Here is a 22,461-nt window from a genome sequence, read left to right on the forward strand (position 1 = left end):
CCAAAAATCAGGTCTGCGCATGCGCAGACACCAAAAATCATGGGCGGGTGGGCGCGCTCACGCGTACTCCGGCCCACGGAGGGATCTCTGCAGGACCGAACCAGCCCAGGCAAGATAAACCTTGCTGACCCCTAGTCTAAATCCTCTTTTAAAACCATCCAGGTCTCCTGCTCTACCAACTCAGCTCTCTCTCAGGGCATGGATTGGAGGGGCTCCCAAATGCACCAGGGCTGTTGCACCACGTTTTGAAGGATGCGAAGTAGCACATCTTTCCATTTAAAAATGGGGTGGGAGAAAAAGTGGAAAGAGAATAGAGTGGCAGGGAGGAGACCACGACTGGCTGAAAGACAGAAAAGGAGGAATCTGCACGGCAACGTTTGGTTTCAGTCAGATCTTACTTCTTCAACAAATTTTCTCCATTTAATTTCAATTTGTGTAATCCCAGTTTGGGGTCAAAGTTTGAAGTAAAGAAAAATTATACATTTCAGAAAGTGAAATGTTGCATTTCAACATTTGGCAGCATTTTATTTCTGTCAGCCTCAAGCTTGCACACATCTCTTCCTCTGGGAGGGACAACTTAAAAGGTTCCTACCACAGTACACTTGACTGATGCAGCTGTTCCGTAATATCTGAGGTAAGGAGTTTTGAGCCCAGGGGGCAAATGCAGTCCTTTGGGCTTCTCTGTCTAACCACATGCCTTCCTCAAACCATACCCGCTCTCCCCAGACCTATTGTACTTCATACCCTATTTGAACACAGTGGTACTTCTACTTATGAATTTAATGCGTTCCGAAAGCACATTCGTAAGTCGAAAGAATTTGTAAGTCGAATCCCATAGGAATGCATTGGGAGAAAAAATTCATAAGTCGAAGCAACCCTATCTAAAAATTCGTAAGTAGAAAAAATCCTATCTAAACCGCATCCAAGATGGCGGACAGAGCTCCGTTCGTAAGTAGAAACATTCGTAAGTAGAGTTATTCGTAAGTAGAGGTACCACTGTACTTTCACCTAGCTGAATGCGTCCTTCACCTCCATTAACGCCTTAATTGCTTGGATGGGTTGTGTTTGTGAGTGTAGAAACAAGTATACTGCACAAAGGTGAAATTTGCATTCATCGCTCCATCCATTTTTGCCTCTGGCCCTGCCCACTTCTGGCATGCGGCCCCTGAAAGGTTGCCCATAGCGGAATGTGGCTCTGAGTCTGAAAAACGTTCCTCACACTTGCTTAAGAGTTACCCTATGTTTCTTCAATTGCACTTCATTCCGGTTGAATCCAGTGGCCTTTGCTCCTCATACAAGACTTTACTACTTCGGGTTCTGCATTTGAGACCAGCACGGCCTACAGCTAAACAAGGAAAGGACTTTGCCGGCATTTAGGGAGGCTGCGGCTCACTCCCAGCCACTCAGCGTCCATTTCTCCAGTTACTTTTACAGGCACGCCAGTGGCGCTTTTGAGAATGCGCGCAGCAGTATGCCAAAAGCCGCACCGGATTAAATCTTGCACATGTCGTCAGGATGCACACAACTGCTGTGCCATGTGACAACATGGCTGGAAGGCAGCCTAGGCCCTTCACAGGCCCTCATGCCCTTCAAATGAACAATTGGTTTTGAGTTATGCGAAGGTGGGGGGAAATATTTGTTGTATTTGGCGGGGAAACAATGCCCTCCGCTGCCCAGGCTGAGTGTGCCATCTAACGGCAGGTTTATGCAACTGCATCCCCAGTAGATTCCCTTTTACTGTATTTTTATTTATTTTTTAAACCCAGCTCAGTATGGCTGCAGAAGTAACACCACCATGGCTCCCTTCACCTCCCTATGGAATACTCATAGAATCATAGTTGGAAGAGACCACAAGGGCCATCCAGTCCAACCCCCTGCCAAGCAGGAAACACCATCAAAGCATTCCTGACATACGGCCATCAAGCCTCTGCGTAAAGACCTCCAAAGAAGGAGACTCCACCACACTCCTTGGCAGCAAATTCCACTGTCAAACAGCTCTTACTGTCAGGAAGTTCTTAATGTTTAGGTGGAATCTTCTTTCTTGTAGCTTGAATCCGTTGCTCCATGTCCACTTCTCCGGAGCAGCAGAAAACAACCTTTCTCCCTCCTCTATGACATCCTTTTATATATTTGAACATTATATGACATCCTTTTATATATTTGAACACGACATGGCTATCATATCACCCCTTAACCTTCTCTTCTCCAGGCTAAACATACCCAGCTCCCTAAGCCGTTCCTCATAAGGCATCGTTTCCAGGCCTTTGACCATTTTGGTTGCCCTCCTCTGGACACGTTCCAGCTTGTCAGTATCCTCCTTGAACTGTGGTGCCCAGAACTGGACACAGTACTTGAGGTGAGGTCTGACCAGAGCAGAATACAGTGGTACTATTACTTCCCTTGATCTAGATGCTATACTCGTATTGATGCAACCCAGAATTGCATTGGCTTTTTTAGCTGCTGCATCACACTGTTGACTCATGTCAAGTTTATGGTCTACCAAGACTCCTAGATCCTTTTCACATGTACTGCTCTCAAGCCAGATGTCACCCATCCTGTATTTGTGCCTTTCGTTTATTTTGCCCAAGTGTAGTACTTTACATTTCTGTTAAAATTCATCTTGTTTGCTTTGGCCCAGTTGTCAAATCTGTTAAGGTCATTTGAAGTGTGATCCTGTCCTCTGGGGTATTAGCCACCCCTCCCAATTTGGTGTCATCTGCAAACTTGATCAGGATGCCCTCAAGCCCATCATCCAAGTCATTGATAAAGATGTTGAATAAGACTGGGCCCAAGACAGAACCCTATGGCACCCCACTAGTCACTTCTCTCCAGGATGAAGAGGAGCCCTTTGGGTTCGGTCAGTCAGCCAGTTACAAATCCACTGAATGGTAGCATTGTCTAGCCCACATTTTACCAGCTTCTTTACAAGAATATCATGGGGCACCTTGCTGAAATCAAGATAGGCTACATCCACAGCATTCCCCTTCATCTACCAGGCTTGTAATTCTGTCAAGAAATGAGATCAGATTAGTCTGACATGACTTATTTTTCAGAAACCCATGCTGACTTTTAGTGATCACAGCGTTCCTTTCTAGGTGCTCACAGATTTCTGGAAAAGGCCGGAGATCTCTAACCGAGAAGTCTCTTAACACCCCCACAAATTTGCAGCGATTCTTGGAGGAAGCCCGGAATAGTGAATCCAACTTAAAACTGATTGCATTTGTAGCATAATTCCTCAATGATGGCGTAAACAACAACGGATGTTTTGAATCTGAAATGACAGTAAGTGGGAATCAGCATAAGCACTGTAGAGTTTACCCGGTTTGATTGTTTCCCAAGCTCATCTTGCTGGCGCACTGCAAAAAGGTGTGTGAGCAGAAAATACCGCAGACGTGACCTCATGTCTGTAAAAGATTATGATTTCTGCAGAGCAATAAAAAGGTTCATTCCCCCCTTGCTACTACTTCCATGGCACTCGTCCTAAAATTGTACAAATGTGACGGAGGAAGGAACAGAGAAGAGACCTCCTGCTATTAAGAGATAAAAATGTTGGTTTCCTTTTCTTTGTTTCCAATTCTGACTGCTTCCTTGCTCCCCAAAAATTCAGAGGAGAATTCAAAGGGGAAAGGGGGCTTTCTGCCCCACCTGAGAGCCCGTGGAAAGCTCTCCCCAAGGAGACAAAACTCCCCCAAAATAAAATAATTAATGTTTATTTTTAATTATTTTATTTATTTATTAAATTTGTTATACCACCTTTTCCCATAGACCTCAGGGCGGTTCACAACCTTCAGTTATCTCTTTGTGGCATCAAGGGTAGTATTGAACTAGGTTTCGCTCACAGCAGCCCCACTGAAATGAATGAGCATGACTAAGTTAGGTCCCTTAATTTCAACGGGTCTGCTCTAGAGAGAGAGGAGAAATTCGGTTTAGTTCACGTTTAAAGCTGAGTCTATCAAATCTGTGCTTTATAACATGAGAACCAAAAACACAGCCATCTTTCCCAATTTCCACTTTGAATTTTGGGATACAGTCCCCCAACCTGCCAATGTTTACAAAAAGGCCTATATAGGGGGACAAACATGCATATATTAGTGAAAATAACATACAAAAATGCATTGCACTTAGAGAAAATTGCTTGCAAAAATGTGTAATTAGTCAAAACCACATACTGTATGTGTTAGAAGAAATTCACACTAGAATCCTAGCATTTTAAAAATCATGGCTTTCCCCCAAAGAAGCCTGAGAAGTCTACCTTGAGTTAGGACACCCCTTTGCCCTCACAGACCTAGAGTGCCCTGGGAAGGAGGACTGATTCTTAAAACACTTTGGAAATGGGCTTTAAATGTATAGTGCAGAGGTGGCGTTGGCTGAATACTGCTCTAGGTTAAGAACACAAGTTGATCTACAAAGGCCTTTGATGAACGGTCATTGTGGATAGTTTTTTGACTACATTGCCTGCAAAATGTCGCCTTTTCTGTCTTGGGATTGGCATGCAGGTAACTTGCAACTTCCACAGATTTAACTTGAGCGCAATCTGCTTTATGGGCTGGGCGGTAGAATTAAAAAGGGGGTGCGGGAAGGAAACTTTGGCCATCCCATCCATTGCACCCAATGGGTTTTGACTGTAGTGTACTGTAGTCACTACACTACACACAATTTCGGCTTTATGTACCATCCCCAGAATGTAACTCCCGCTTAAGTTGAGAGTCGCCTCTACTTGACTTATGCATGGATTTCGGAGTGGGTTGTTGAGCGCTTGCTTCATTTTACATGAGCCACCGTGAACGTTTATGTAAATTGAAAGCCGTTCTTGGAATAAATCAAGATGAGGCAGTTTTTGAAACCATATTCCACCACGTAACTTGGTGCATATGTTTGCAAGCCAACTCGTCTCCCCAAGTTGCTCAGGGACACTGTGGTTTCTTAAAAACCATATGCTGCCTTGTAAAAGTATTCAGAATTGATCCTGCTGGCCTAGTTCTGCCTCTCCCGGCAGCAGACCATGGGGGGGGGGCGCTCCCCTCCTCTTAGGCAAGAGGCCTTTGCCCCCTCTTCTCCCTGGCTGAAGCAACACTATTCGCTATAAAACGACCCTACTAGCCAGCTTCGTTTTTGAAGCACTTTCGCACGAGACAGACGCTCGTTCCCTTCCTCAAAGGAAATGCGCTCTGCACATGCCTAGAGGCAATACAGCGCAAGATGCAGCAGCAGCAAAAAGTCGGCGACCCCTATTTCCGTACGCTGTTTTTATTATTATTATTATTATTATTATTATTATTATTATTATTATTATTATTATTATTATTATAGTCAAGATATCGAACGGGAAGAAAGGCGCGTCTGCTGCGCCCTCCTCGACCCGGCTGCGCGCAATCCCGGCCGCGGCGCCTGCAGCGCGGAGCAATCGTGGCAAAGGCGGCCCTGCCCGGCCTGCCCCCCCCTTCCCTCGCCGGCCCGCCCTCCCTCCCGCTTTGGGCGAGGGGCTGTCCCAAGCCGGCTTCCCCTTCCTTTCGGCGGTGACTGACAGAGATCGCAGCCAGTGCCCGCCCTGCGGAGGGGGGACTAACCCCAGCCTCTCCGGCGCAGCCCGGGAACCAACCTGGCGGCCACCTCCAGGGCAGGGCGAAGCGAGGCTTGCGAGGCGCGCGGGCAGGGCAAGGCAAGGCAGGGCCGGGCAGCGCGCGATGGGCGCCGTGGGACTCGAGGCGGAGACGCCGCCGCCGCCTCCGGAGCCCTGAGAGAGCGAGAGAGCGCCGCACGGGAGGCGCCCCGGCCCAGGTAGCGGAGCCGGGCCCGGGGCGCGCCAAGACGCGCACAGCCGGCGAGCGGAGCACGGGGCGAGGGCGGGGGACGGAACAAAGGGCGGAGCTGGAGCCGGGACTCCTGGGTCCCTTCGGGGAGGAGGGGGATCTTGCAGGAAGCGGGAGCCGGGATTCCCTTTCGCGGGTCCCGGGGCTTTAGCGGCACCAGGACGCCTGGGTCCTCCCGGGGCAAGGAGGTCGGAGAAAGAGGCTTCGGTACTCGTCCGGGTCCCGTTAGTTCTCGCATTTGGGGTTGGGCTCCACCAGGCTTCCTAATATCGGGGTGTTGGGGGAAGCCGGGCGGGAAGGTGGAGGTAGGACTCCTGGGTTTCATTCAGAGGCCGGACCCAGGATTTCTGGGAGCGGGACCGGTTATAGTTCTCGATTATTAGGAGCAGGACTGCTGGGTTTCCTTAGGAAGGGAGGTGCGAGGCTGGGCTCCTCGGTGCTTTTAGAGGGCAATGGAAAAGAACCTGCGCCCTCCGCCCAAGATGTTGTGGGGCTCCAGCTCCCATCAGCCCCAGCCAAAATGGCCTGTGATCAAGGGGGATGGGCGTCCCGGTCCCCGCAACCTCTGAAAGCCCGCCGATTCTCCATCCCTGCCTTAGGGAGACACAGCGTGGAAGATCAGAAACAGCACTCTTCTAGAAAGGAAGAGATAAAACTTCTTAGAATTAGGGTTGGGAGCCAGGACTCTTGGATTTATTTGCAGGGAAATGTAAGTGGGAATCTGATGTGCCAGACCCAGGACTTCTTGGTCCTCATGATACTTTTTCCTAGAACAGCCACTGGAGAATCCTGAGAGTCAGAATTCCTTGGGATATCAGGGAGAGTGAGTTTTATAGGCTCAAGCTAGCCTCCTAAGCGGGTCTCCCATATGCTTGGCGAAATGGGATGGCAACAAAGAAAGACAAGGGGATGCGAATCAAGGAGCACAGCTTCCTTGTGACATTTTAGGGGAGGAGTATTGGGGATGAGGGGTAGAATTCACTCCATCATCCCATCCAGTGGTAGGATTATGTGTGGGTGGCAGGGAATGTTGGAGTGGCTGATCCACAGGTGCTCAACTCCAAAGGACTGCCTTATACGTTAGCAGTATGGCATATGTTGTCTGCTTGTGAACTCTTACAAGGGACTTTTGTGGTGTGTCGGGGGGGGGGGGTTGGATCTTCCTGAGACACCCTGCCTGTGTGTTTAAGCATGACCAGAATTGCTTCTTGCCTGTGGATTGAGTCAGTTCATTATTGGTGCATGGTGAGAAGTCCCCCCCCCCCCGGCACATCCCTTCCCATAGCACTAAATTGGCAGGAGATTCCAGACAGACCGGCCACAAAAAAGTACTTTACTTGACGCACACACTTAACATATGTATTTTGCTGCTTCTTGCTTAGATGTCTTTAAAAAGAGATTAGGAAAAGAAAAGAAAAAGAATGGAGCATAGGCCCAGTTCATGTAAGCTAAATGAGAGCATTGTGTTCAGATTCTGCTTGTGGGCTTCCCAAAGGCACCTGTTTGGCCAATGTGAAAACAGGATGCTGGACTAGATGGGACATCGACCTGATCCCACAGGGCTTTTCTCCCATTCTTACGACACAATAGGAAGCAAGATGGGCCTTTGGTCTTATGCAGCAGGGCCTTTTCTATGTTCTGCAAACATCCCAAGCGGTTTTTGGGGGCAGCTGGGAAGCAGCACAGTACTCAGGAGGTGTGGCCCAGATGTGTGCATAACCCAAGTGCTTCACACACACCCCAGCATCCTCTGAAACCTTGCAAGGGATTCTAGCGCATGATTCCCAGACTTCCCAGGGTCTTAGGGGACGAGCCTTGTTAAAGAATCCCTAAGAATTGGTACCAGGGGTTTGGTGCTCTGAATGGGCACATTTGAGTCGTGCCACATGGAGTTATCCAATGGAAGTGTTTGGAATTAGATACAGGAACCATAGAATTATGGAGCTGGAGGGTCCCTGAGAGGCCAACTAGTCAAAACCCCCTGCTTAGTGCAGAATCCACAGTGAAGGAAAGCCCACTTTCTCCCTAGGGCCCTCTTCCCAGGACCAAGCATCTCTCGCTCTTAGTTTGTCTCTCCTCCTGTTTAGCTGCTTCTTTGCAATTTCCACCAATTGGTTCTAGTCCTGCCCTCTGGGTGACAGGACTGGCAAAAGGATGCCTGATTAGCTTCTGTCATTCATCTTCATGGGATGCTGTGACGACTGCTGGCTTTCCATTGATCTAAGGAGGCTGCCTTAGACCAGGTCAGACTAGTTGCTAATCTAATGCAGTGCTGGCTACTCCAACGGCAGCAGCTCTCCAGGGCAGAAAGAAGTATTCCCACCCCCCACCAATCAGCTACTCACTGATCATTTTCCTTAAAACAAAAAACCCACTATGCTAGGAATTGAACTTGGGACCTTTCTACTACCATGCTACCATGCCGCCCTTAGGTCAGGCAAGGTCTGCTTAGTCCAGTACTCTTTTACTCCCGAGTAGTAGTGGTCTTTAGGCAGATATCATTTGCATTTCCTGCTTAACTGGAGATCCAGAGGATTGAACCTGGGACCTTCTGCAGACAAAGCACATGAGCTGAGGCCCCTCCCATCTGGCCAGGCACTTTCAGAATGCTGAACTAAAGGGACCTTTGGTCTGGCCGAGGAAGGCAATTCACGTGCTCTTTATCTTTTTAAATAAAGTGTCACTATATTATTCTCTCGCTCAGAGGCTCTGTAGATGACCTGTCGGTCACGAGAGAGCAAGTAATTGTGCAGAATTTTGCATTCCAGGGGACAGTTACGCCTGGAATATTTTAAAACAGGAGTGCTTTGATCATCGGAGGCAAAGTACTGCATTATCCTGCCCTATCACTCGTTTTTTGCTTTGCCCTCGCTTTGAGGAGAGAACTTCCACTTGCCCTATGCTCCTAAGAAGGGTGCTCTTGTTCAGTGTGGAGAAAATGAATAGCAAGAAATTACTTCCCCTTCCCACAGGAAGATAAAACTCAGGTTTTCTCAAAAGAAATTGGCAGTAGACGCAGGAAGGATAAAAGGAAGCACTTTTTCCGTGCAATGGGTGCTTCATCTACATCAGGGGTTCCCAACCTCTGGTCTGTGGCATGGCTGTGGATTTGTGGTCAAAAATGGGAGGCAGTGCAGCCGGTCCTTGCCTTAAATGTTTTCAAATTGCATTTTTATTCGCTTCTTGCATTTCTTACATTGTATTACAAGTTGAATTCTATGGAATTTGGGTTGCATTGCAATGAAATAGGTATGAAATAAAAGGAAGCAATAGAAACACAGTTTTAAAAATAGTACAGCGCCTAGCACAGTGCATTACAATTGCCACAGCCGGCGGAAAAATCATTAAGTGATCTGCCGTCCGAGACTCTTGGCAGTTTGCAAGTGGTCCAGGGCTGGGGGGTGAGTTTGGGAATTGTTGCCGTGTGGTCTTCCCTGCCACAAGATGGAGTGATGGCCACCAACCTGCGTGGCTTTAAAAGAGGATTAGATACATTTCTGGAGGAAGGGAGGGTCTATCAATGGCTGGTGTTCTGTCTACATTTTATCTCCAGGCTGTGAATGCTGATGCAGCAGACTCGGGGTGGGGGGGACACCCCAAAGTTTGTAGAAGTACAAAAAAAGCATTGGGGGGGAAGGGGCTTTAGGATACTGACTGACTTGGGGTAGAGGTTTGGGGGCAGAAGGAATGGCACAGAGTGTCTGGAATCCTGAAAAGCAGCACTCAGCACTGCAGCATTTTGCTGCAGGCCCAATTTTCTTTATTATTCTTTATTAAATTTATATGCCATCCTTCATCCGAAGATCTCAGGTCGGAACGCAAAATAAAAATGTAGGATAGAAGCACAAAATAAATAGGTAAAACAAAATGATAACTCCCCCTCCCACAAACACATGTAAAAGGTCATTTGTTTAGTCGTTTGTCGTGTCCGCTCTTTGTGACCCCATGGACCAGAGCATGCCAGGCACTCCTGTCTTCCACTGCCTCCCGCAGTTTGGTCAAACTCATGTTTGTAGCTTCAAGAACACTGTCCAGCCATCTCATCCTCTGTCGTCCCCTTCTCCTTGTGCCCTCCATCTTTCCCAACATCAGGGTCTTTTCCAGGGAGTCTTCTCTTCTCATGAGGTGGCCAAAATATTGGAGCCTCGGCTTCACGATCTGTCCTTCCAGTGAGCACTCAGGGCTGATTTCCTTCAGAATGGATAGGTCTGATCTTCTTGCAGTCCATGGGACTCTCAAGAGTCTCCTCCAGCATCATAATTCAAAAGCATCAGTTCTTCGGCGATCAGCCTTCTTTATAGTCCAGCTCTCACTTCCATACATCATTACTGGGAAAACCATAGCTTTAACTATACGGACCTTTGTTTGCAAGGTGATGTCTCTGCTTTTTAAGATGTTGTCTAGGTTTGTCATTGCTTTTCAAACCTAGACAGCATCTTAAAAAGCAGAGACATCACCTTGCCTACAAAGGTCCGTATAGTTAAAGCTATGGTTTTCCCAGTAGTGATGTATGGAAGTGAGAGCTGGACCATAAAGAAGGCTGATCGCCGAAGAATTGATGCAACATTTAAAAGGACATAGGCACTAATTGAATTCCAAACTCCTACTGTCCCAACGCAGCAGGGGCACAGACAGTTCTCGGCCGCTTTGGGGTGAATCGCATTTCTTACAAGCCTAATTCTCAGTGGTGTTTTGGCTTTATGTTTCAGGGAGGAGTCCTCTTGCTGCTGCATCATCAATTCACCGGCATTAAGGTAACATTTCCACCCTTGTGGAGACGTGTGGATTGTCTCAACAGCCTCTTTCGACTGGCCCCAGTTGGCACCAGCCAGGGGATTCCTCCTTTTTGCTGAGGGGAAGGTTGGAGAGAAAATGGCCGCCACACAGGAAGTGCCTCCTCCGGCGCTGGGCCTCCATTTTTTGTACCCGTTAGAAGACACGCTGCCGCCACGGGTGAAAATGGAGGAGCCTGGGCCGCCATGCCCCGAAGCAGGGTGGGAATGGGACGCCGCAGGGAAGGCCCCCCTCGTCGTCCAGGCCGGCACTATTAGCGACTTGCTGAGGTGGGCGACCCCTCCCCAGGTGAGGAGCGACCCCATCCCGCAGCTGTGGGAGGTTCAGTGCCAGGAGATGGTGCAGACCCCCGTGGCAGTGCCGCCCCCGCCACCTGCCTGGGGGAACCTCCAGCTCCCCGAGCTGGCGCCCGTGGACGACATTGAGGCCTACCTGTCATCCTTCGAGCGGGTGGCCGAAACCTGCCAGTGGCCGAGGGGAGAGTGGGTGACCCGCCTCATGCCAGCCCTCAGCGGGAAAGGCCAGCCACCCCACAACGGCCTGGACGCCAGGAGCAGCCGGGGAGACCACAGGAAGTCCAAGTCCTCCGGCCTGCGAGGGGAGGCCGGGCCCAGCGTGGAGATGCAGCGCCAGCGCTTCCGGCAGTTCCGCTACCAGGACTCGGAAGGCCCTCGGGAGGCTTGCCGGAGGCTGAGGGAGCTCTGTCGCCGCTGGCTGAAGCCCGAGAGCCGCACTAAGGAGCAGATCCTGGAGCTGCTGATCCTCGAGCAGTTCCTGACCATCTTGCCCCAGGAGATACAGAACTGGGTGTGGGAGCGTGGCCCAGAGACATGTGCCCAGGCGGTGGCACTAGTGGAAGGCTACCAGATGGGACGGCGAGAGGCAGGCATGTGGGAGCAACAGGTGAGGACGCTTTACGTCATGGTGACAGAGGGGTTTTATTTTGCGGACCACCCTGAGATCCTCCAATGAAGGGTGGAATAATAATAATAATAATAATAATAATAATAATAATAATAATAATAATAATGGAGCCTCCAGCCACAGTCCTCATAGCATCCTAGTTCCCCCAACGACACCTCCAGAAGTTTTCTTAAGAATCCAGCAAGGCGTTTCTGTATAAAACCCTTAACTAAGTGTTCAGTGCTTCACATAAATAGAGACAAGTCCCTGCCCAAGGTGTGTACAGTCTAAAACAGTGGTTGCCAACCTTTTTTTGGGCATCTCTAAAATCCCTGTGACATATAATTCTTATTATTGGAAAAGTGAACCATTGACGTGGAGGAAGCCTAAAAGGCCATTAACTGTTAATAACTCATTCTCAAATTGCCCCCTTTAAAAATCAAATTGCCCCCCTGTGGTGTGTGTGCCCCACGTTGGGAACCGCGGGTTTAAAAGAACCGTTTGCCCTACATATGTTGCTGGAACTACAACTCCCATCTGCCCCAGGAAGCATTAAAAGTGGCTAGGAATTGTGGGAGATGTGCAACATCTGGAGGGCAGGAGGTGATCCACGCCTGGTCTAAAATATATGAAGGATAACAAGGGAAGACAATTGAGAAGGGGAATGTGCAGGCTGGTGTTCACCTGCTCTCAGAAGGAGTATTGTAGAGCTGGAAAGGCACAGAAAAGGCCAACCTAAATGAGAGGATTGAAGCATTTTCCTTGTGAGAAAAAGCTAAACAAAGCAAAGTGAGAGAAAGATGTTCCCCTACAACAACTCCCACCAGTGTCCAAGAGTCAGGAGTGATGGGAGCTGGTCTAGTGAAAGCTGGAGGGTCTCGGTTTATTTCTTCCCATGCTTTAAAGGTGATGGGGGTCCTTGAAGGAGGCCGTTTCATTCCTAATGGCATGTTGTTGTCCCTCATTGCCAGGTTACAGTACGGGTGAAAGTTGAGCAGGTAAGCCCGCAAGAGATGATCTTGCCCGGAGCGCCATGGGAACCTCCTGCCCCACTGCTGCCCCATCTCGACTGCTTATCCTCAACAGAAGTAACACTAAACCAGCCTCCCCTCATCCCTGCTCTCAAGATGCCCTGCATCCCCAAACAGGAGCCCCGAGGACTTCAGGAAACAGGTAAGAAATACAAGAGGAGCCCCTGGTTTTAATGAAGGAAGCTTTGGGTGCAAGGGAAGGTTCTGGGGATGTTTCCCTACACACAGAGACTGAAGGTTGCTGGCCCAGTCCTGTTGGTTTGTTTCAGTTTTTACTTGCCTTTCTCATAAAACACAGGCCAACCTGGTGCCCTCCAGATGTTTGGGACTGTGGCTCTCATCAGCACCAGAAAGCAACTGGCCATGCAGGCAACCCACCTATAGTCTGGCTCAAACACATGCAGAATCTGCATCAGCAATGGAGAAACTTTTTTAGCCTGATTGCCACCTTACCTTCTGGACAACCTTTTGAGGGCCGCATGCCAGTGGTGGGTGAAGCCAGAGGCCAAATTGGGCAGAGCAACAAATCAGGGGGAATGGGAGGTATAAGTAAATTAATAATATTAATATTTTTTTACCTTTGTGCAGTAATCTGGTTTGTGAACACATGCACCCCACTCCATTCTCCCATCTAGCCTAGGGATGGGCCTTAGCAGAGGTCAAGGACACACACTAGCCAGTTCAAAATCGCTCAGGGAAGGGTGCAAAGCAGGACCAGAAGAGGGTGTGACTAGGGAGAATGATCTGCAATGCAGGGTGCAAAGAGGGTGGGAGAACCTGTGGCCTTGTGGGTGTTGCTGGACTCCCAGTTCCCATCACCCCTCACCATTGACCATGCTGCTTGAGGCTGATGGGAGTTTGAGTCCAAGGAAGTCAGGGGGGGGGCACAGGTTCTCCATCCCTGCCCTAACAGCACCCCAGACACGCAGGCCACTTTGCTGTTTGAATGACTATTACGTTCCTCCTAATGTTTAGCCCACTTCCCTGAGGTTTCCACTCATTTGCAGTGCAGAGAAGATGCACCCATTTTGTCTCGTGGTGATTTAATTTCTAGAGCCCAGATGAGGGAGGGTGAATTCTGAAGAACAGCCATGCTAGTAACTCTCCACAAAGAGCATTTCAGCTTGACATCCCTGAAATACGAAAAGCGAGAGGCGAAGTGGAGGCAGTGATTTATTTGTGTCTCAAGACAAGCGGATGCCAGCCATAACAGTGACATTGATGGGGACCTGGAAATAGGAATATTTCCTAGTAAAGAGGGACAGTAAGAGTGCTTACATTTTGCTTTCAAGATGCCAGACGCAGGTTGCCAGCCTGGCTCTGTAGGCGGCAGACAGCGTGCTGGCAAAGCGTGGCAATGCCCTTCTCTTTTTCTTATCCCAGCAGGTGCCCTGATGGTAAACGGGAGCCGAGAGGAGAACCCTCTGCAGGGAGGTTCCATGGAAATGGAGCCTCACAGGGCGTTTCCTTCCGGGAATTCCCAGGAGAACATGGCGGCTGAAAACCGTGGCAGCGAGCGAGCTAGCCAGCCTCAGGAAGAGAGGTGCGGTGAAACGGGAGAGAATCCGGCTGCACGCCCTGCCCCTGGCGGAGCCTCCCACCCAGCAGGAAGGCCCCTCCACCGGTGCTCAGAATGTGGGAAAACGTTCAGCCGCAACTCGCACCTGCTCACCCACCAGAGGATCCACACGGGGGAAAAGCCCCACCAGTGCCCCCAGTGCGGCAAGCGCTTTGGCCACACCTCCCAGCTGACCCGGCACCAGAGGACCCACGCCTCGGAAAGACCCTTCCGCTGCGCCCAGTGCAGCCGGAGCTTTTACCAGAGCTCGGAGCTGACCAGGCACCGAGCGTCCCACGCCAGGGACCGCCCTTACGGGTGCAGCCAGTGCGGCAAGAAGTTCCGCTGGAGCTCCGACCTCATCCGGCACCAGATCACCCACACGGGAGAGAGACCGTACAAATGCCCCGAGTGCGGGAAGAAGTTCGGGCAGAACTCGCACCTCGTTCGGCATCGGAGAACCCACACGACTTAGCGGGAGATCTTCCCCCGACGGAAGTAAATCCGAATTGCCCGGCTCTGAGAATTCGCCAGGGGCCAAAGCGTGGACCGTGCTCACCGCCAAGTTTGGTGCCCTTGTGGGCCAGATGACTGGTGTCCCTTCAGCTTGATGTCTGCAGATTATCTGTCAGGGATGGCTTAGTTAGAATGAATTCTATTTACGTGCAAAGCAGGAGGGACAGTGTGGCTGGTTTCTGGTTCCCATTTTGTTTCTCGCTAGAAGCTCCACAGCACAACCAGACTGAGCGGTCCAAGAAGATGCCCAGTCTTGCTTGGCTTGGCTTCTTGAACCAATAACATTGTGGTGGCACCAGCTGAATGTCTCTCTCTCTCTCTCTCTCTCTCTCTCTCAATTTTTCTCTTTTTTATAGGAAAGGCGATAGATCTTCTAGTCCTCTAGACAGGTTTATTGTTACATAACACAGCCTGTATTTCCGTATGCCAAGATCATACCTTTGTAGCAAAACAAAAGCAATGTATTTTTTAGAGAAGACGGTCCGTTCTGTATTTGGGGAAGCGGGGAATCTTCAAAACAGTGGAGATCCCTCTTGGGGAAGCTGCTTTGGTACTTTGTTTTTTTCTGGGTGGTGGTGGAAATTACAGCTTTGATAAACAGGAGAGTTGTCAACATAGGGTTTCACCGGTACGGGAGTACACAAAGAGGAGGTGACAATGATGGCACTGAGAATCTGGGTGTCTGGACGTTCAGGTAACAGGAGCTCTTCCCTGCCTCAAATGCTTGGGATTGGCAGCTGGCATTCAAAGGGCCCCACAGGATTTCCATCTGGTCCTCAGCATTGCCCCCCTGCCTCAGAGAAACGCCACCCCTTGCTACTTGCACACCTTGGCCTTTTCCTCCAATGTAGCAAAGGGCTCTTCATGTTCTGTGCAACAGAGGATTTTCCCAAGCTGTTTCCTTGCTTGACTAGTTTGTGAGCTCCCTTGTGTGAGTCAAAACCCATGCAAAATTGGGAGTGTGAGCAGGTGACGTGCGTAAGGAAAGCATTCCTGCCAAGGCCTCTGCTTGCTGTTCACACTCTGGGGTTACAGAAGGGGTTAAAGAGCCCTTTACTGGTGAGGATGAGCCAGTGGGATGAGGCCAGTGCTGCTAGCCCTTCAGTCCTTTCTTAGCATCGCCCTGTTGAAAATGAGGGACTGTGAGTATGAAGGGCCACAAGAGGGGGTAAGGGGAATCTCCTAAAATCTCTTTGAGTTACTGCCATTTTCAGAGTCCTGCAAAGCCCAATCAGAAAGCCCAGAATTCCTATTCATGATTGTAGTCCAGTGTCTTCCAAACTTGGGTCTCCAGCTGTTTTTGGACTACAATTCCCATCATCCCTGACCACTGGTCCTTCTGGCTAGGGATGATGGGAGTTGTGGTTCATACACAGGAGACCCAATTTTGGGAAACACTGTTCTAGTCCACCTGCTGTCCACTCCACATGATAGGCAAGGCTTGGGACAGTATAATACTTTATTATTATTATTCTCGTGTGCCTTCCTTGCTTCTCTCCTCTTCCAGCTAACATCCAGCTAGTCAGTGATTGCTCCACTCTTCCCTCATTTATGCAATTTATGCAAACCCCTCTACACCCAAATATATGCAAATATGTTTTGATTTGCACAAACCATACCAGGCCCAGGCTTCATTTTCTCTTCGTGCAGAATCTTTGAGTCTTCCCCTTTTAAAAAACAAAATTATGCAGCTCACAGCAAGCTGCTGTTATCTCAAAACCCAGCTTTTACCTTGTGGTAAATGCCTTGTGGACCTGCTAGACCAGTGGTGGCCAAACCTGGCCCTCCAATTGCTTAGGGACTACAATTCCCATCATCCCTGACCACTGGTCCTGTTAGCTAGGGGTGATGGGAGTGGTAGTCCAAAAACAGCTGGAAGGCCAAGTTTGGGCACCACTGCGCTAAGACTGTCAAGTCTCTCAGGGCGGCTGTGAAGCTGAGAGATCTTATTTGAAGATTTTAACAGTGGGTAGCAGGATCACCAAGTCCTAGACTAGTCAGGTAGTGAAGAGGGGAGTGTTCTGCTGGTATAAACATCATCAGAGTTGTACCAATGGGTTGGGAGGACTCTAGAACCCATAGAGTGGTGGTCAACTAACTCGTGGTCTCATTGGAGACCCATTGAAGTTAACAAACCCAAGTTAACCATGTCCGTTAGCTTAAATTGGTCTGCTTGGAGTAGGACTTGTGTTGAATACCACCCCTAGTATCAGCCATGTAGGACCTTATTAGGTCATTTTGACAGTCGTCATAAGCACTGAAGCGAAGTCCAGGCATCGTAAGTAACTCTTCTGGGAATGTTCTTATAATACTTGGATCTCCAAACACCTCATCTATACTCCTCATTTTATACCAACAGTGGTTGGGCAAGTATTGATGAGGAATAATTTAGGGGTTACTGCAGTATGTGACAATTCATTAGCCCAGATGAAGTGGGGTGGAGGTTGATATCTAGAAAGTGGGCCAGTGCCAACCAGCCTGGTTTCTTCCTGCGGTTTGGGTGCCAACCAGCCAGGGGAAAACAGTAGTCGGGCACTCTTGACTTCCAGGAGAGTGGTTTTGTGTGTGTGCAAAAGCCATAATTTTGGAGCTGGTTTTCACAATTTTTGGAGTAAAACTAGAATGCCTGGAGTCAAAGCGTGATTTCCCACTTCATGAACACACTTGAACTTGTATCCCACACCACCAAGCCAGACTGTTAAGCAGGGCCGTCTCGAGCAGGTCGGGCGCCCTGGCGCTGATGCGCGGAGATCGCTCTGGCGCCCTCGCAGCGCGGCTTCGTCGCGCAGCGCCCCCCCCCCCCCGGCGGCCTGGCGCCCCGTGCCACCGGGAGTGCACCTAGAGCCGGGAGCCGGGCCTGCTGTTAAGCTCACCATTTCATACTTGGTTGCAAGAGAGAATGCAAGGTGTGTGTTGTTGGTGGGTGCAGGTCTGTGCCTCCTCATAGGCGAGCAGAGACCCACAAATTTGAGCTGGCCTTGGTAGCCAGAATTTGCACTTGCTTTACTTTTCATCATAATGGGGAGAAATGTCACGCTGAGCTCTGGAGGCTTTTTCAGACCTAATAAATACCAGAGGGACAAGCCACACAGACACACCCTTCTCGGAGGGAACTTCCTCAATGCTCTTCCAAGAGGCTCCACATGAGGTCCAGGAAGATCCCCTGCCCTTCTCTGAGCTAAGAAGGCAGAATGATCTCCCAGGTTTCAGGCCTAGGATAATTCCAAGACGCTGAGTGCAATAAAGTCTTAAGTGCAAGACGGTCTGAGGACTCTGTCCTGTACCTAAGTGGGGATTTCGCCAGATTACAAAAACAATGGTGTCACCTGCGGAGGTTCATGCACTAAGAACACTAAGGGAGTGTTAAGAACACTAAGGGAGCGTTCACAAAAAGGAAGGGCAACTGGCCAGTTTAATACAAACACTGGCTCTGCTCCTACCGAAATCTGCCAGGCCTTTAACAAGACCTAAATTCCACCTCATAGTCATTGTTGACAACCCAGTTATGTAGTAATTCTTTGTAGCTTTATTTTATTTTAACATTTCTTCAGTCCTGGCTACTTGGAGGCTGACAGCCACTAGCAAAGTCTCTGCCATTGTAGAAGGGAGATTTCCTCCCACAAAGTCCTAACACCAAAAAGCAGAAAAGCAGTATCAACCAGTACCATGTTTGTTCCTTAGGGATAAGGTTGCCATTGTTCCTCGTCTAGCTATTTGATTATGATTCTATTATTCTATGATTTGAGCAGGAGTGAGGAGCTAGCAGCCTGCAGGCCAGATCTGTCCCACCCCCACAAGCCTTTCCTACTAGAAACTGAATATTGGGGCTAGCCCAGTTGGGCAGTTTCCTTTAAAAAAAAAGTTGGATTTTATTTTCATTTGTATGGATTAATTTGAAGAAATTAAACATCTCACATTTTTGTTTCTCTCGCTGGGTTTCTTTTTCTTTTTACAAGTTTCATGATACACTTTTATTGGAAGGATGCCTTTAAAAAGGAATGTCGTTCCTATTTTAATAGTGCTTTTTTGTTACTGGATGGGAGGCTATTCCTTGGTGAGAGTTGCCCCTCTCACTCACTCTTGTTAGCAGGGATGTGCAAATTAAAATTCAGCAATAACTGAACAAAACCTGGAAGCTTTGCTGGTCAAGAAGCTGGAAAGAAGGTCATCCTCAATATTTGAAATATAAAGAAGCCCTGGGCATTGAGGCCACTCTACTGTTATAGTGGGGTTTACACTCAACTAGTATAAAATTTGTATGCCAATGTACACAAATACCGGGTAGTTAAGCTGTACACTGGTAGTTATTCACATGTAACAGTCAACAAGTGTACAGTTTGTGTACCCACGCCTATACAAAGTGAGGGGTGTTGAAAATGGGGTTTGCCTATGAGCCCACCCACATTCACCTCCAAAATATCTGACTATGACTTGATTTGAAAAGGAGGTGATTCTTCAGCGAGTTGCTTGGCAGACACAGCTACCATGTCATTGTTTGGAAATTTCTGTAGCCTGTCCCAAACCCTCGCCACCTTTTTGCAGCCCTGGCGCATCAACAGCCTTGAGAGGGCTGAAAATGCCCAGCCAACTAGTATTATTTATCAAATTTTTATGCTACCTTCATCTGAAGGTCACAGTGCAGTTCACAACAGCGGCCTGTCTTACGAAGAATGGCATTTTGGAGGGCTTTTCACAAGATAACTCCCCTTCATCACCATCAGGTATGATGGGGTGGGGGTACGAGACACTTTGGATAATCGGGGGGGGGCATGATGTTAGGACACAACTTATCAGCACCCAACTACAGTACAGTTTCCAGGATTATTTTGTGGAAGTCATGGCTGCCCATAGTGTTTTAAATGCATAGAGCGGGTGTGGCCAAGTTGGTGCTGTGTGCTTTTAATGCTGAGCAGCTTTGGTCTTAGGGGCAAATGCACCGAGCATTGAAACCAATGGGAATTCTTGTCTCCTCTTCTGAAGAACCTCCAGCCTGGGGGGTTGGTGTTGCCAGCTAACACAGAGCCCTTCTCCAAGGGCAAAACGGGGCTCTCTTAATATTTGGGTCCCTCCAGGCCCTGCTATACAGCTTTTCTGAAACAGACTTTCTTGGGAGGGTTTTGAGCAAAGGTTGGCTGGCCACTTGTCAGGGATGCTTTAGCTGAGATTCCTACATTGCAGAGGGCTGGACTAGATGACTCTGGGGGTTTCTCCTTAATGTGCCTTCTTGCCTGCAAGGCCACGCTCACCCCTCTTCTCCTTAACTTCTGGTTTAGTTAACCCAGGGATTCTGATGCCACTCATGTTTCTGCCTTCTAACGTTTTGCACCCACTGTGCCACCTTGGGCACCTACGGTATAATAATACCCTCCTGCTTTGGTGAACACAGGAAATAAAACGTTGGTTGAAGTCCACAGCCAGGGCCTCAACTTATCGACACCGGTTGTTGAGCCCCTGGAGTTCTTTACAGAAATGTCTGGAGGGCTTCCTCCTACCTCCAGCTTTGCACCTTCAACACATAGTGACTCTTCGTCTTCACCCATTCCCTCCACTTTCTCCAAGGCATTTGATTAATACCCATCTTACCAAACTCCCCAAAGGTAACATATTGAGGGTGAGGCTGTAAATTTAGTTCAGCCTACATAAAAATACGCACAACATAATACAGTAGGTTTGTTGAAATAAACACAGGAACAGACTTCAAACAACAACTTGGAACATGAAAAGAAAAGGGAAACCTTAGCCAATCTAATTCAGACCAGTCTAATAGGTGAGATTAAAAAATGGGAGAACAAGGCTAGATTATCATAAATATATTTCTAAGCTACCAGACCCTCCAATTGTCTAGGGACAACCCCAGATTTACAGAAGCCATTCCGGTTTCCAATTTGATTCTGGAATGTCCCGTTTTTTCTTAGGACATTCGGGCCCAATCCCTGTTCTGAAACTTCTGTCCGTCCACTTCATTCATAGGCCCTCAGTTCCAGTATTACAACCTGTCATTTATAGCACAATCTTCTTATTGCCTCAGTCCCAAGACGCTTGTTGGTGAGGCAGGAGCCGGAAAAGTAGCAGCAGCCATAAATACCGGAGTAGCTCTGGCAATATGCAGCAAATTAACTAACAGCAAGGTTAACTCACAGCAGGATTATGGACCAGTGGTACCAAGTAGTATGGGAAACAGCCTTACTAGAAAAACTAACCAACAAGCTGAAACTAGCACGGGGGCAAATAGAAGAGGATGTCTTCACCCCAGTATGATTCCCCTTTATCACACACACAGCCCAACAGGATAATGACAAAAATTTACCGCCAGCGTACGAATCAGTATGGCTAACCTGACCCCAAAATACCCACCCACACATGAAAACAAAGACCATCATAGCCAATCACAAATGAGGCAAACATTGCATGCCAGCCTGATAGTTAATTTATTCAAGAGCAGGTGTTGGAGCTTAAGGCTACTTGGAGATTTAACCCTGTGATGTGGACTCCTTTATCCTGATCCAGGAGGAGGCCCACTGGAATTCCTCAAAAGTGTCAATAATGTACTCTGCACATACTCAGAGAATGCTACTCCAAACTGCAGCCCCCCTGCTATAGAACTATTCTACCTTGGAAAGGAAACTCCTGGGAAGTGGTGGACTCTCCTTCCTTGGAAAGTTTTAAGCAGAGGATGGATGGCCACCTGCCAGGGACAATTTGGTTCAGATTCCTGCAATGTAGGGAGTTGGACTAGATGACTCTGAGTGCCCCTCCCAACTCTACAATTCTATTATTTGCCGCCTAAGGAGACTCCGGGAAAGCAATGAGAGCTAAAAGCAGGGTTATTTGGGGGGGGGGGCGTGGTCGAGGCTGCCACGTCCAGGCGGCACCTCTGCGGAGAGTGCTGGCAGCTTCTCTGGCCTAGCTAGCGCAGGTAATCAGAGGTCACATCGTCACCGTCAGCTCCGCGGAGAAGCAGCAGGCGTCGCTGAAGATGCCGCGGTCAATTGTCTCCCCGAGGTATTGGTTCGGCCGCTGAGGAAAGAGGCGAAGGCGAAGAGCGTTAGATGGAGAGGACGGAGCGGGGCGAAGGAGAGACCCACGTCCGGAGCCCCCCCCCCCCGACGGGGAGGGAGAGAGACTCACGCTGAAGTTGAGGGGGGGCCGCGAGCAGGTTCTGGGCGGGCAGGGCGCTCAGGTTGCCGAGGGCACCGGCGATGTTGTTGGTGGGGCTGGCCGCGAGCAGCCTGCAGGAGACGAAAGAAGAGAAGGGTCGGGCCCAGGGCCTCGCCATCGGGAGAAGGTCCCCCTCCCTGCCCGAGGGGGCGGGCTTACCTGGGCACAGCCTGGACGCCGATGTCAGCAGAATGGGACGGGATTTCGGCCCAAACGGGCTGCATGTGGCTCTGGTTGACTCCGCTCAGCGCCATCCTTGCAGTTCAACCTCTTCGGTGCCGTTGGAGCGCGGGCAGCCCTTTTATCGCCGTCCACCCCGGCCTCAGACTCTGCCCCCCGCCCCGGCCTCGAGGGCGTCTCAGTGGCGTCTCTCTCGCGTCCCAGCCTCCCACGGCCTTGGCTGAAATCCGGGACGGGTCGCACGAGCCCTGGCAAGGGAGTAGCTTCCCTGCCACTCCCGATGCCTCCCGCCTGACAGAAGAGGAGGGTTCCTCGAGGGCATCAGGAACTGGTGAAGTGGCAGGAAGCAGAGAGTTCTCCTCATGGACAGAAGGGGAAAGTGGAGTTCCCCAAAGATCGGGGAGGGAAAAGAGGAGGGAAGAGCAGTCAGGAGGGTGATAGTACATTGGGGGGGGGGGGGTTAAAGGAAAAAGGGGTCTCCAAAAGGACCCCTCCGAAATGCCAGGAACAT

The 22,461-nt window shown here is 49.5% G+C and overlaps 1 protein-coding gene and 1 long non-coding RNA gene across 4 annotated transcripts; one reads left to right on the forward strand and one right to left on the reverse strand.

Moving 5' to 3' along the window:
• The first annotated feature begins 5,506 nt into the window (after positions 1-5,506).
• Positions 5,507-18,542, forward strand: LOC118094628 (uncharacterized). Of its 3 annotated transcripts, none has more exons than XM_035135183.3 (4): positions 5,507-5,778; positions 10,520-11,507; positions 12,479-12,680; positions 13,922-18,542. In XM_035135183.3, exons 2-4 carry the CDS (start codon positions 10,683-10,685, stop codon positions 14,569-14,571), a joined length of 1,677 nt encoding a protein of 558 aa, XP_034991074.1. In that variant the 5' UTR covers positions 5,507-5,778; positions 10,520-10,682; the 3' UTR covers positions 14,572-18,542. The 3 variants fall into 3 exon arrangements, with proteins under 3 accessions (XP_034991074.1, XP_034991076.1, XP_088512466.1); XM_035135185.3 differs by having other exon boundaries at positions 5,587-5,778; positions 13,925-18,542; XM_088656340.1 differs by lacking the exon at positions 5,507-5,778 and adding an exon at positions 5,884-6,017.
• Positions 18,543-21,024: 2,482 nt separating this feature from the next.
• Positions 21,025-22,243, reverse strand: LOC148683968 (uncharacterized). Its single transcript, XR_015946722.1, has 3 exons — positions 21,930-22,243; positions 21,741-21,841; positions 21,025-21,629 (listed from the first exon to the last, which is right to left on the reverse strand). It is a non-coding gene; the product is annotated as an uncharacterized LOC148683968 (long non-coding RNA).
• Positions 22,244-22,461: the final 218 nt, after the last annotated feature.

This window comes from Zootoca vivipara, chromosome 12 (assembly GCF_965207765.1).
Source record: "Zootoca vivipara chromosome 12, rZooViv2.hap1.1, whole genome shotgun sequence".
Taxonomy (NCBI): Eukaryota; Metazoa; Chordata; class Lepidosauria; order Squamata; family Lacertidae; genus Zootoca; species Zootoca vivipara.